At 44.3% G+C, this 14273-nt stretch overlaps 1 protein-coding gene across 1 annotated transcript in view; it reads right to left on the minus strand.

The window, feature by feature from the left end:
• ntng2b (netrin g2b) overlaps nucleotides 1-13677 on the minus strand; it is a 77336-nt gene extending 63659 nt beyond the window's left edge. The window contains exons 1-2 of the mRNA XM_033647330.2: nucleotides 13251-13677; nucleotides 11103-11869 (exon numbers count right to left, since the gene is read on the minus strand). Of these exons, the coding sequence (XP_033503221.2) occupies nucleotides 11103-11321 (219 nt within the window). The 5' untranslated portion in view covers nucleotides 11322-11869; nucleotides 13251-13677. The remainder of the gene's footprint in view (nucleotides 1-11102; nucleotides 11870-13250) is intronic.
• Between the last annotated feature and the right edge of the window lie 596 nt (nucleotides 13678-14273).

A 14273-nucleotide genomic window follows, 5' to 3' on the forward strand; every position in this document is an offset into this window, starting at 1 on the left:
GCCAATTTTCAAAATAAAATAAATTTTAAAAATAAAAGCCTGTTTAATTATGATGTTGCTTGTCTGTCTGTAAATATTTGTTCAGTTTGGTCTAGACACGAGAGAGATGAAAACACACACACACACAAAGAGAGAGAGAGCGAGAAAGGGCTACAGGTTGGTGGTTGCAATTCACACATACAGAAAGAGAAAGAGGTGGTGTGGTAGAGATAAGTGAGATAATTTGTGAAGCCACCAATGAGTTGTCACTTGCAAATTAGCTCAGTCAGATAGAAGATGCTCCTTGGTGTCAGAGGTCGTGAGTTCAAGCTTCAACTGATGTAAAACGTACATTTTAATGCGTTCTTGTTGTCTTCCTATTCTGCCACTTGTTGCTCAGAATTGCCTAAAATTGCCCGGCCCCAACCATTTTGTAGTAGCTGATGACCAAATTTTCCTTTTTTGGTGAACTGTTCATATTTCATTATTAAAAACCTTGAAATTGTTATTCTAGCTCCTTGATGTGATACTTGATTGATACTCTCAAAGTGCACCAGATTAATTCATTTAGACGTCAAATGTTCAAATTTTTCTTCCGGGGGGGGGGGCATGCCCCCGGACCCCCCTAGCGCAGAAGGCCCTCTAAAAAAATTTCAGGCACAGGATTTTTTCTTGCTTCAAGCCCTGATACACTTTATATTAATGTGCCGTTTCCTTGATGATGGCCAGAGATTTCTAAACCTTATAAAACATTAAACTTACAAAATTATTAAATTTACAGAAAGACACGTCGCAGTGGGCGAAAATCCTGGCAATATAGAGGGAAAGGTTTTATGCAGATTCAAGCTTGCTCTGATTAGAGTGATGCATAACATTAACTCGCCTACTTAGCCATTTATCATGTAGCTTTGACAAAGATCCTGAAAATATACTGAGAACACAAATTATATAATTAATGGAACACTAATATAATGTCATGGTACAACTGCTTTCAGTTCAGCCCAGCAGAATTAGATTGCATAATGTCTGTCAAGTGATATTACGTTCCAAATCTATCTTTGAAGTATTAAACACTCACTTTAAGAGCAACATTGTGCCAGAACTACAGTTTACGGACCAGTTAGCAGCAACTGTAGCAACTCGAATTCAGCCGCTAGACCTGGACCGCCCAACTTCTCGTCGGATCAGCAAACTTTCTGTTACTGCTGTTACTCAGGTTAGGTGTACGTAGGCTCTTTGTATCCTGAATGCACCTCCCCAGATATTTAACTATACTTTCCGGTGATGTAGACTTCCTGTTTATTTTTGTAAAATAAAAACCTTTTTCTCAGCAGACAAAGCTTTTATTTTTATTGTGAAGACAATAAAGCCCCCACAGAACAACATTAAAGTCTTGTGTGTGATTTATCCTGGCTTCACATAAGTCGAAGACTAGTCCGCTAGCCACTAGGCTAATTTTTGCAATGGGAAATGTCATACGCTTATGCTAACATTGTTAGCATGTTGTATATGTGGGGAGAACATGTCTGGCACAAGACAACTGTTTCATCAGTGAAACTTGTAAATTATAATGGAGCCAAATTTTGTATTTTTGTTGAATATTGTCACTATTAAGCCATGTTTAATGTGTGTTTTAGATGTGTTAGTTGAATCAATCAAACCTTAGTGCACATCACGGAAACTCAACACAGTGGCATAGAAGCCCCATTGCCAACTTGTGTGATTGCAGAGTGACGCAGGCACACTGCTGCACATATACTGACAACGGCGTAGGCCACTCTATAGGCTACAGCGTAGGCTCTGCATAGAACTTACACACAACTGTAGATCAGCCTTCAACTGCACACACAGACAACACTCTTGACAGTAGATGTGGCTAAACAAGGTATAACCACAGGGACATGGAGTGAAACCAGTAGCACACCACATCATGAAAATCCCACTAATTTGGGTGACCATGAGTCTGCCTAAATATAAATGCCCAAATGTCCAGTAGGGGGCGCTTAGCTACAGCCTAAACATAATTACAGTCTGACCACGAAATAGCAGGCCTTTTTAATAGCAATGCTGCATAGTATCGACGTACAGTGAAGGAACAGATCATGTGTCCCTGCTTCTTTTCAGACGCTCACACTCTCGTCTATTGCCAAGAAGCAGCAGACGGTTCTGCCTTTTGAATAAAGTCATTGGACTGTACCGAGGGGAAAGTGAGCAGTCAGTCAAACCCACTCTAGTGGTCTAATAACAAAAGCAAAAGTTACAATTCTGCGAGGCTGAGATTATAAATCATCTGATTTATGGTGACAACGCAGAGTGGGAAAACTCCAAACATAAGCAAACGCTGGGCCGGTGCTGAGGGAAGCTGTACGGCACAGAAGACACTATACAGGATCATAATGCATGTGAAGACACAGCAGCACAACAACAGTATCTCTACACCAAAACCTGCAGATAATCTATCTCTCTCCTCATCGGAACGACATAGTAGCATTGTCCTCTATCTGATAACCCAATTATCTCCCTTGCACTGACTCAGATAGAGATCACTGTCGGTGCAAACGCATTTAGGATGATAATCTACAATGCTCATAAACAACTGCAACCGGAACAGGTAATGAGAATGAGATGAAGGGTAGTTTTACTTGTTGCTGTTAGAGGAAAGCGACTCTGTACTGTAGCGGCCTTGCTGCTTTTGTTCGCTCCATTAGTGCATCCCCTGACCTTAGTCCAGACACACGTTTACACACACGGGACTGGATTAGTAGGCTGTTGTTCTGGGGATGACCCTCGACCTACAAATCCTATTGAAAATGATCGCACTGTCACACTGTCCCAGATACTCCATATAGGTTAGCTGCGGAAGTGTGTTTGTGACAAAGTGTATGTGTCTGAGAGGAAGTGTGTTTGTGTGCAGGCAGATCTGAAACATAAAGGCAAAGATCAATACAATATTCTAGATTTTTTATAAATCTTGTCCGTCTCTTTGTTGGATTTCAGCGTTGGGTCAAAAAGCTGCATGTTGCTGTTCACCAGTCTGCTCTGACCTCTCGGAGCCCATTAGGATTATCTACAGTAGAGGTGATATGTATTGTAATATAGGCTGGAAGATTTTTATCCCCCATGAGAGACTTACGCGCGAGGTTATGTTTAAGCCCTTTGTGTGCCCTGTCCTCCTTATCCCACTCTGCCTCCTGCCACTACTCTGCCCCAGCCCACTATATCTATGCCAGGATACACACACGCCCGCAAACACACTCTCCCACACACATACATATACACACACAGATCCCGGCCAACTGCTGCGGCAGGTGGCTCGCACTGCTAAGCCCCTCCAGCAATTATCCTCGCTGGGATCCTGTCTCCACGACAACAGCCGCCATGATGCCTCTGCGATGAGTGACTTCCTTGTTTTCCCTCGCGGGATAACAATGGGATTCCAAACAGTTAATAACTTCTCAAGTGCGAAAGTTGGCCTCGTGCTACGGCTACGAGGACTGATTGTGAGTGAGCTCTCTGACCTCCTAAGAAATCATCTTACACAAACATCAGTTTATAAGCCAGTTATTTCAGTGTTTAAACACAACAGCGGTAATAAAACATTAGTGGTTGCCTGCAGAAATAACAAGCTGCCGTTATGCATTCACATGAAAATAAAGCATGAAAACAAATTGTGCTCTGCCTGTCCTTTCCTGTCTCTTTCATCGTTTTTACGAGCATTCACCCAAAATATTTTCTGTCACTGCCGTGCCCTCTCTCTCCTCTTTATTTCTTCCTCCACTTATAGAAGTTTCTAAGTTATATTGCTAGCAAGGGGAATAAAGGTAGGGACACACACTCAGAGAGCACTCATTTATTTTGTTTTGGAGAAATATCGAATGAAATGACCCTCCCATTAAAAAGGCCACAGAGGGGAAGAGAAAGGGATATTGCTTTTTCACTTATAACGTTAATCTTTTATTTTGTTGGAGGTTTTTCCATCATACTGGAGGTTCTTGTTACCCTGAGTGAAGATGGTGTGTGTGTGTGTGTGTGTGTGTGCGTGTGTGTGTGCGTGTGTGCGTGCGTGTTGCCAATAAAATGTACATACTGAACATAAGTGCGTATAAGTGATGTATCGAATTACAGATCCTTTTTACTTTGATTACCTGAAACAGCGATTATTCGCTCGCTGTAAAAATGTCTCACAAAACAGCAGTCGGCAAGTGTAAATGTGTCTTAGGTGTGTGTTTGCGTGGGCGGGTGTTGTTTATGTCTGTGTGTGTCTGTGTGTCGGTGTGTGTGTATGTGTGTGTGTGTGTGTGTGTGTGTGTGTGCGTGCGTGCAAGCAAAAGTAAATGTTTACTGTAGGCAATGTGTGACTGTGCTGGAGGAGGAGAGAAGAAGGACAGAGCAGGGACACCATGCTGCTCCAAAGCAGCAGCAGAGCTTGTCCTGCTCAGATCACCACAGTCGGACCAGGACGAGTTATATTAAGAACTTATCTTAGAATTCAGGTAATGCTTACAGCAGAGACAGAGCACTGACAGAACAAAATATCAGGAAGAGATGCTTTTTTTCCCTGCACTGATGAGGTGAATTCAGGTAAAAGCTATTATCTTTTATTGATGTCTGTTATTAAATCTAAACCAATCACAAAGGAGATGTAGATAAAGGGAGGCAGACGAGCTGGGAAAGGATTTTAAGCTTTGAGACAGATGACGTGAATTGTGCAACAGAGATCTTTATATTATACTTAATGTGTTTCTTAAAAAGTACTGCACTGATTTAGCATTGAACTCCCGGAACATTCTCAGACTTACAATGGGCAGTTTTAAAAAGAGAAGACAAAGGAAGGATCAACATCCTGCAGCAACAGAGATATCCTCTTATTTTATTCAATGTATTCTTGTTCTCTGTCAAAACCTGGCACCTTCATAACCTACAATACAACTCAAGCACCAACAGTTCAATCAGAGATGCAGGTGTTTTATGCTAGTAGTGGCTAATGTAGCGTCGAGCCCCGAGCCTTTAAAAGCGATGGGGAGGGGCCTACAGAAGTCAGAGAGGTTCGCTCTTTTCTGACTCCACACCAATAGACTTTTTTTTATTCTCACACTTGTAGTCTTCAGCCCTGACTGACGCTGACTCATGTGACATCACTTGAGGCAACCTATCAGACTTTGCACAGTTCCCTCTGCAGACACAACAGGTTTTGTACAACTTTTTTTTTCACATATGCAGTCATACTTCCCAACACCTATAAAAAGACTGTGACGTGTAACATCAGCAGACTTCCCCTTTAATTGAGGAGCTGTGTTAGAGGTGTTAAAGGGAAACTGGTATTTCTCAACCTCAGTGTTATCACGTTTCTTGGTTATGACAGCGTTTTCTCACCATTTCTATTGTACAGGCTTTTGAAAAATACAGACTACAGGAAGAACAATGTTAGTTGGTGCAATGAGCGCATGTGTCTGCTGTAGATTTTCAGAGGGTTTTAAATCAATAGCAATCATCTTAAACACCTTGAGTCTGACTTAAACACACAGCGTATCCCCGTAGAGACTGATGCTCCTCGCCGATAGTTCTTCTTAGAGCCCACATTTCTACTTGTACAACTTTGGGGAATGTTGACAACTTAAAGAACAATCTTGGGCCCTGTCTACATGCGTACGGATATTTTCCCGTTCCATTAATAAAAAAAAAAAAAACTGTCCACATGACTTTCATTTTACAAAATATCTCCGTCCACACTGGAACACAAAAACTAGGAGGTGGAGATGATCTCTAGATCAGTCGTCTGGTTCTGGATTATCCACTGATCCAAAACTCTTGTTTCTGGCTGATTTTAAACAGTGGACAATTAGTGTGGGCAGGTTATGAGACGATGGGCCCCTGGGCACAGATATGGCAAAGGCCTCGACACCTGTACTTTTGCGACAGAGGCACAGCCTTTGTGGTGGTTTTGCCTCTTTTTTTTTTCTTTTTTTTTCTGTCTCTTTGAAGTCATTTTGTGTCTCCTTGTGGCTATTTTGTGTCTCATTGTAGTTGCTTTGTCTCCTGGAGGTCATATTGTGTATCTTTAAAGTCATTTTATGTCTCATTGACATCAGTTTATGTTGTTTTTGGTCAATTGTGGCTGTTTTGCACCCGTGGGCCGGGTCGGGCCATAATTTCCCGCCACAATCCTCGGGTTCGGACGGGTCAGGCTCCTCATAATAGACTTAGGCTATGGTGGCACCCCCTTGACAGCGCCACTGGCCACGCACATGTGAATTGTTGACAGTCACAACGTGTGTGGCGGCTTCGTCGAGTGTACCAAGTGCAGCATGATGCTGGTATATGACAGCAAAAAGATGGGAACCTTGACACTTAAGAGGCACATGACGAAGGCTTGCCTTGGAAAGAAAGATGAGAATCAGCCTTCAATGTCCATGTTCGTATCCTTAAAAAAAATGTCAGGTTTAAACTGGGCTCGGGCTCATAATTACAGCTAAAGGGACGGACCGGGCTCGAACAGAACATGCACGGGCTTGGGTGGGGTCGGGCTGGATTTTTTGGGCCTGATCTAAGCTCTACTTCCTGATCAGTATGTATTAATTTAAGTGACATTTTGCAGGTGAAGGCCAGGGCATCCCCTGAAACTTTGGGCCCCAGGTCCCTGCGCCTCATAGGCTTGTTTAGTAATCCACCCATGATGCTGAGGTGGACCAAATAACATTGAGTACAGCAGACGCCTCTGTTCGTCTGTGAAGTGGTGCAGCAATACTAAGTTCCATTATAAAGTAGTTGTTAGACCAAGCAGTGTTAATAAAACGGAAACAAACCAGTAGTCTGGATTAATGTGTGCTGTTTCTGGTGCATGCTCATTATGCAAAGCAACAATGGGCATGCACCAGTTAAGGAGTTGACATCATTGTTTTCCAAACAGTATGTCTTACATGCCCACATGAATACACAGTAACAAGAGTTTTACTTTGCTATAGTGACCTTAAACTCCTTTTGCATGTGGACGAAAGGCTACAGCATCGAGGACATTATCAGTTTTACAATATGTCTGTATCCATGTAGACAGGGCCTTCATTGTGGCAAAGACTGTGAATCTCCAGCAGCTTTCCAAACATTTTAAATAACAGAAATGACCTCAAATACTTGTCTGCATGTATTTCCAGGGGACTGCTTTCTGTCTGTATTTTTGAGACGGATTCTGTTGCATTGAAGTTTTGTTGGAAAGCTACTGTAAGATGCTCACGTTTCCTCACACCTGTCTGTATTTCCCAAATCTTCACAGTGGAGGTGGTGAGTAGAATTTCATCATGAATAGTAGTCATGAGGGACACAGATATGATAATAACAACCAGGTACAAATTTCCCTTTGAATTATCACTCAAATGTTATTGCCAGTCCATCTCTCACACATGCACAAACACACAAACACTGGCTCTGTAGCTTCTGTCCTTGTGGTCTCTCCTCTCCAAACAGCCATCAGTCCTGAGATCCTGATGGGCGAGACAAGGCAGTTTGCTAAGTTCACCTCAGGCTGTCTAAGCCCCTGCGGCCAATCCCTCTTAGTATCACCTTAGTCAGGGATAAATCTCACTTATAACTATCCTCCCGTTCTGCCAACACATCTAAACACTCTCTGATCACTTTCAACTGTGTCCTAATGGGGAAGCAAGCCATGCCATTACATCACTACACCCTCCCCCACCTCCCTTGTTCGTACAGTCACTCTCTATGTTGCTCTCTTTAGCTATCTGTTTCTTTCTCTCTGTTCCCTTCGTTAATTACACTCTGTACTGTCAAACCTGCTCGTGCTGCGCCCAGATCCCCCTCCGTGGGTGTATTATTAGGACACAGGCCACCTGGGCTGGCTTTTACTCCAGAGAAGGGCATCAGGGATGGCCCGTTGCTGGGTGTGAGTGGCCCTTTTGCATGGCCTCGATGGCCCACTGCTGGGCAGGGCAGGCCAGGCCGGGCCTGGCAGGTCTACACTGGGCAGGGAGTATGAAGTATGGCCATAGGCCCAGTCTGGGAAGCACTGATCCACGCTACCAGCTGCCATCTTCCTCCCCTTCCTGCATGCTCCCCTTCCGCTGCTGCGCGGCTTCTCTCTCTTCTCATGTCTATTTTTAGAGCTGGCTGATTTCTACCTTCTAAAACGGGCAAATGTGTTGTGGAACAGGAAGGTGTGTGTGTTTTTTTTTGTCTTTCTTAGACATACTACCGTGCGCTGTCAGCCAACCCGTGCACATGTTTCACACACCCCTGCTGGTCCCGCTAACGTCACAGCACACTGTACATTCCCGTACACATGCACGCATCCCATTTGCATTTGGCTGCTCTCTGTTCTCGGTACCCAAGGGAGACGGTTGATTGAAGGTTTCGGTTCAAAACCAAAAAGCGAAATAACAAACAACAGCACAGCGAGACCTTTTTGAATGCATTTTTATATCGACACTGTGTGTACTACTGTGGAACTGTGGTCTGATTTCATCTTTCTGCTTAGCTAAGCTTGGATCTTCCTCACCTCTCCCTCATCATTAGCTATCCCCCTCTGCAACACACTGCCTCACCCCCCTCATACCTCCTTACTCCATCATCTCCAACTGCAAGCTAAGACTCTATAGTAGCTATCATACAGAGAAACTACAAAGCAACTACTGAAGCTCCTAACACGGCACTAGTTACAGTAGCATCTTTGTCAAAGTGCTGGAAGCCTGTCATGTTGAAAGAAGCCAACATGCTGGCCTTTTTGGCTGAGGAGGAAGGATGCTGCATTCCCAGGGAATGAGAGAGATAAATTGAGTGAGGAAAAAATGCGTCCCTGTGGAGATGGAGGGACCAAAAACTACTGTAAACCTATGCAAGCAGGGAAAGCTACAGTATGCCTCAAACATCAAACTCCCCCCAAATAAGTGAATTCTCCCATAGTTTTTAGGAACACACGGTAGCACTCATAGGGTGAAAGAAGAGGGGAAAAAAATTATTTTGCATCTTCCGCAGTATGTCTCAAGTCTTATTAAGGATGAGCAGCTCTGCGCATTGGGTGATGCAGTCTTTTTTTTTTTTTTTTTTCAGTGCCCCGACTTTCCCTTGACTTGTGGGATTGCTGAATGAGTGAATGTAAATGTACACCAATTAGATAAGAAACCAGCTTTTCTGTAAAGCTGCCAAATCCGGGGGCATGAGGAGGGGGGAAAAATGCTGCTTGCCTGAAAATAAATGATCTGTATACCAATAACCCTCAAGTAATACTCCGTCGGTGGGTCCAAAAAAAAGACGGAAGCGGTGTAATGGCCTTGCTGAGGTGTCCTCTGTTAGGAGAAAATAATATGTAGTGTTTTTTAACCCAAAATGCTGAGATTTTCTGTTAGTTAAATACAAAAATATGGCTTGTAACATGGCGGAAAAGCAACTTTTTGCTTAATAGGATCCTAAATAGCCCAAAATTTGTCAAATAATTATCTAGTGACAGCATTAAACCCGCTCTGCTCCCTCATTATGTAGGACTTGAGTCTGACATCCCTCACTTCTTAAGTAAACTTTCATCCCACAGCTTCTTTGCTCCCTAAATCCCCAGCTGGTGCACTTGGGGGCCTGGTTCAATCCCCACAGCCACAAATGACCTGAGAGGAACCAGAACTTTCCACTATAAAGACCCCGTCCGATGCAAAAGTGCTGACTAAGACCGGCCTCCTTCCTGTCCCGCCCTCTTTCTTTCTCTCTCATCAGCCTAGCAGCACACTCTGGATCCTTGGGATGGAGCAACGCTGGCCAACCCTTGTAAGGAAGCCCATTAAGGAGCCCATCAATATTTCATCATTGCTCACTCAGAAACATAGTTATAGAAGTTTCCAGGCTGGGGCCATTAGGGGGCAGACGTCAATACGTTATGGCAGCGAGCATCTCTCTTTGCCTCCCCCCCCACCCACCCCCCCCCCCCCCCCCCCCCTCCCTTGCCTCCGTCCGTCTCCCGTCTCAAGAGAAAGTCATCGGAGAGGCTTTCTCAAGACGACAGTGGTTTCCGCTCCTTCTACATTAAACAAATCATTAAACATTAGGTATCCAAGGTGCATAATATCCTTTCCTGCTCCTGTCAAATGACCCAAGTACTGTTATTAGTCTCAGTGAGAGGAAGGGAGGGAGACAGGGGGGAGGTTGCTTGTTTGCAAAATCTAAAGGTAACAGATCTCCAGTCACATGGCATACAAATACCTAATTAACAACATGACATGGTTGTACAATGTGACGTAGACGAGCTTAAACACTCTCCAGAAACACTTGTTGTGAGATCTTGACTCATGGCTGTTGAGACAGGTCTGGCACCTTCAATACTGGCCAGCTCAGTGAGTGAACAGTCATTGGCAATCATCAAGAGGACGAACTTGAAGTCTCACACACACACACACACACACACACACACACACACACACACACACTGAGTCAAATCTTTATGAGTCAAACCTCAAATATAAAACTTTCCTCTGAAGAGGCAGGAGGAAGTTTAATTGCAGTCTTCTTAGGATTACAATGATTTTATAACCCTTATTTCAAATTATTACACTTACATTAGCCGGGATGGGAACTAGCCTGCAGGCTAAAGTGTGTTAAATATTGCTGTAGCAGACATTTTAACGAGTTTTCCTGCAGCTCACCCTTCAGTGTCCTTGGAACTAAAAAGGTCCCACTATATGCATTTTACCAGAGGAAATGTGAGGTCCTCTAGAAGCCCAAATCAAACCGGATGCCAGGCTGCCAAGTCCATACTAATGTAAACAACACCTCCGGACCTCTGCGAGCCCTGCCAAGTCATTGCACTTATGTCATCCCTTTTAGCTCCCTATAGCTTTTGTAGTGTGAATCCTGCTCTGACTTTAATTAGACCTTTTCCCCCTGTCATTACTTTTCCCTGTTGTCACTATTCAGCTCAATTGCATGACCCTGTGACCTTGCTGATTTTAAAACATAATAGTTTTCAACTTTTTACACTATATTTTACTGAATACTAACCAAGGTTTTCTGCAAATGTAGAGCATGTTTGCATTGTGTGCAGGCTTACCACTTTTAAATATTAGCATTTCTATACATTTTAAGTTTTTATTGAATGTATAAAATATGCTGTATAAGTCAGGACATGAACTCACCAGAGTGCAGAACCTCTCGGGCGGGTTTCCACAAGTGATTCCGGGCGGATCCACCTTGATCCGCATGTAGTCTTTCATGGACGCGGGTTTTGGCTGGCACGCGTGATGCTCCCACACCGAGCCCTCATCCGTGCTCAACAGGGACCTGCACAGATCGTACTGGCCCAGAGTGGAGGCCAAGCAGTGCAGCAGCAGCAGAAACACGGCCTGGGGGAGCATGGCAGGCTGGGGGGGTGTTTGGAGCGGGGTCCGGCGCAGGGTGAGGGGGCCACGGAGCTCAGAGGAGAGGTGACGCGCATGGAGCGGTGATCATGAGGAAACAGTGGACAACCCCATCACCATACTGCTGGACTGCGAATGGAGAGGTGGAGGTAAATTGACACTACTCGCCTCCAGGCTGATAAATTTCCCAGATGACAGGAGAACACTGTATCGGCAACTTTCGCTCAGTGTCTCTTCACAGATATTGAGGGCCCCCAGACAGCCGAGAGAGGGACGCTTTCTTGTTTTGACGGCTGACTTCCTGAGGAAGATGGGCAGTGGGTGGAGAGGCAGATAATGTTACAGAGATTGATCTCGGCATACACTTTAACCATAGTGTTGCAGGGAGTTGGGTGGGAGATGTTAACGCGGATCCATGGCTCAGAGAGCGATGTCCTGCTGGGAGACAGTGGAGCTGGTCGGGGAGGATGAAGGAGAAGTCGCTGCGTCTTCAGGTACATTGGACCATTGGACGTTTCACACTGGCCGAGCTCCTCCTGATTGTCCTGGGGGCGAAATGAGGACAAATGTGAGCGAAGTAGGGAGTTAGTGTGATGAGTAATGTATCCTCATCAATTCAGCACATCCTGAGTCTTACTGTAAATGCAGGGATATAATTTTTCAGTGCTCGGCTTGAGATGAAATGTATCCTGCACGGTATTTCTCTTTCGCATGAATAAAAGTTTAATGTCGGGTCTTTGAAATACATGCAGGATGAGTGGGTTGCGTTCTTATTTTGTGGCATAATTAACTCCTTAATTATTATGTAGTAACTTGCGGTAATTAATCTGGGAAAGTGAGAGGAAAAAAACATCACATTTATCTTCATACAACAGGAGGAGAACTTTTATGCGAATGTGTGGCACAGCAAGTTGAGGAGGGCAAGTTTGGTTAAACCCGCCTCTAACATGCGGTGCAATTCGGTGATATTTAACAGGAAGAGCTGCACATTTAATAGACACTAAAAAGCGCCGCATTGTGTGGATAACCTTGTGCGTAAAAACACGTGCTGCTGCCGGGTGCCGCCTGTGCTTGCCAGAGTTGTAATTGCTCCTAGAGCTCTCCTGTGCTGGAGGTGAAGAGTGGGCTACAGATGTTTTCTTAATAATTGCACTGAAACAAAATATCAATATGATGGAGACATTTAACAGCCTTTATTAAACATGTTCTTAGAATATGAGAAAATGTGCCAAAAAGGAGAGAGAATTTTACGCACAAACCAACTTCATTCTCTTTAATCAAGTGTAATTTCCTTGGGAGTTTATTGATAGCAGGCCTATTCACTACTCTGACTTACTTCAGCACACTGTCTTTAATTTAATAATAAACTTTAAGCTAAAAAAACTGCACTGGAAGTAGCATTAATGCCGGATTTATTCACTTAATTTAATTGTAATTCGATTTTCAACTGAATACATGAATAGATGAATAAATATGGTTGACATTTTTTTTTTTTTTTGCACCGTGCCCTCGTTGATCATAATCCAACTGTCATCCCACACTGACAGCAGCCGGGTCCTTGCACAACCTATCCCACACAGCCCTGTGGACTCTGACTTAGTTCAGCTGACAAGTGAAGTCGCCAAAGCTATTTCCCGGCTCTGACAGTGTTGTAGGGGTGTGTCAGTTTTTCTACAGTATAGTGCACCCCACTGCGCAGCATCGCTCACATTATATGCAGGTAGTATATTTAGAAATAGATGCATTAATGCGTTTGTCTGAAACGGTGTAAATTAAGCCGAAAGTCCCCCCAGCACTCTGATTATCCCGGAGTGGTCCGGATATTGTCAGAGCACTCAGAGCAGCTTCTCGGTGCAGACTTCAAAGAGCTTTAGCTAAATGCATCGTGTTGCGAGATGTTTTTAGCAAATCAGATAAAGCACTTACTTCTAACATGCATCCGCGAGACAGGTCAGCACTTTGTGTGGCGTTGGTGCACGTCTCCCTCTTTGGGTTTCAAAAAAAAAAAAAAAAGATCCCCCCCCCGATCATCCACTGTACTCGCTCCCCGCTGCGGTCCTCACTGTACTCCCGTTATCTGCCTGCCCCGGCTCGCTGTTTGTTTTTGCCTTCTGCCGGATACTTTTTTATCACACCGTAGATGGCTGCGCCCGGTAGATCGGTGTCCTAGATCTGGAAACGGCTGGGAAAAGAGGACTGAAATCCAGCGTCAAGGAGTATCAAAAGTATAAAATATTGACTTTGAGGAAAGGCTTGTGCCCGCCCTTCTTCCCCCCTCTCCTCCTCCTCTTCCCACTTTACAAGCTCGGGTTTACCCGGGATGCTCAAGGGCAGAAAGAAAGAGAGAAAAAAAGGCTTTATGGAAAATATCACCCTCCCTCCTTCTCCTCCTCCCTCCCTCTCTCTCTCTGTCTCTGTCTCTCTCTCTCTCTCTCTCTCTCTCTCTCTCTCTGTTAATGCCCAGGCTAAATCCTTTTACCATCACTTTCAATCACTATCTGAGCTTTTATCAGCCCTGCTGCCTGAACCGGGGCGGTGCAACTTCCCCTTTCTGCTGCTGCTGCTCCTGCTCCCAACTGTTCCCCAGCAGGTCCGGTCTGCACCCTGCTCGGCTTAAAGGACCAGTGGGAGAAGGGGGGGACCCGGTGTTACTGTACTCTTGCCCTTAATCTGTCCAGATGTGTAAAAAAAAATAAATAAAAAAACACAGTACTGTACGCACTGTTTACTTGCAGGGTGAACTCACAGCTGTCCCTGCATCAGAATAGATGCTTCTCTAATGCTCCATGTGGGACTTGTAGTCTGACCTTTTCTTACTTTAGTCTATTATTTATCTCCTATAATGCTGCTGTACAACTTCCCCATAAGATCTTATAGATATTAACTTTTGCTGTGTTTTTTTCAGCCTGCATTAATATTAAGTATCGATAGGGTTATTAAACAGGATTA

The sequence above is a fragment of the Epinephelus lanceolatus genome, chromosome 19, assembly GCF_041903045.1.
Source record: "Epinephelus lanceolatus isolate andai-2023 chromosome 19, ASM4190304v1, whole genome shotgun sequence".
Taxonomy (NCBI): Eukaryota; Metazoa; Chordata; class Actinopteri; order Perciformes; family Serranidae; genus Epinephelus; species Epinephelus lanceolatus.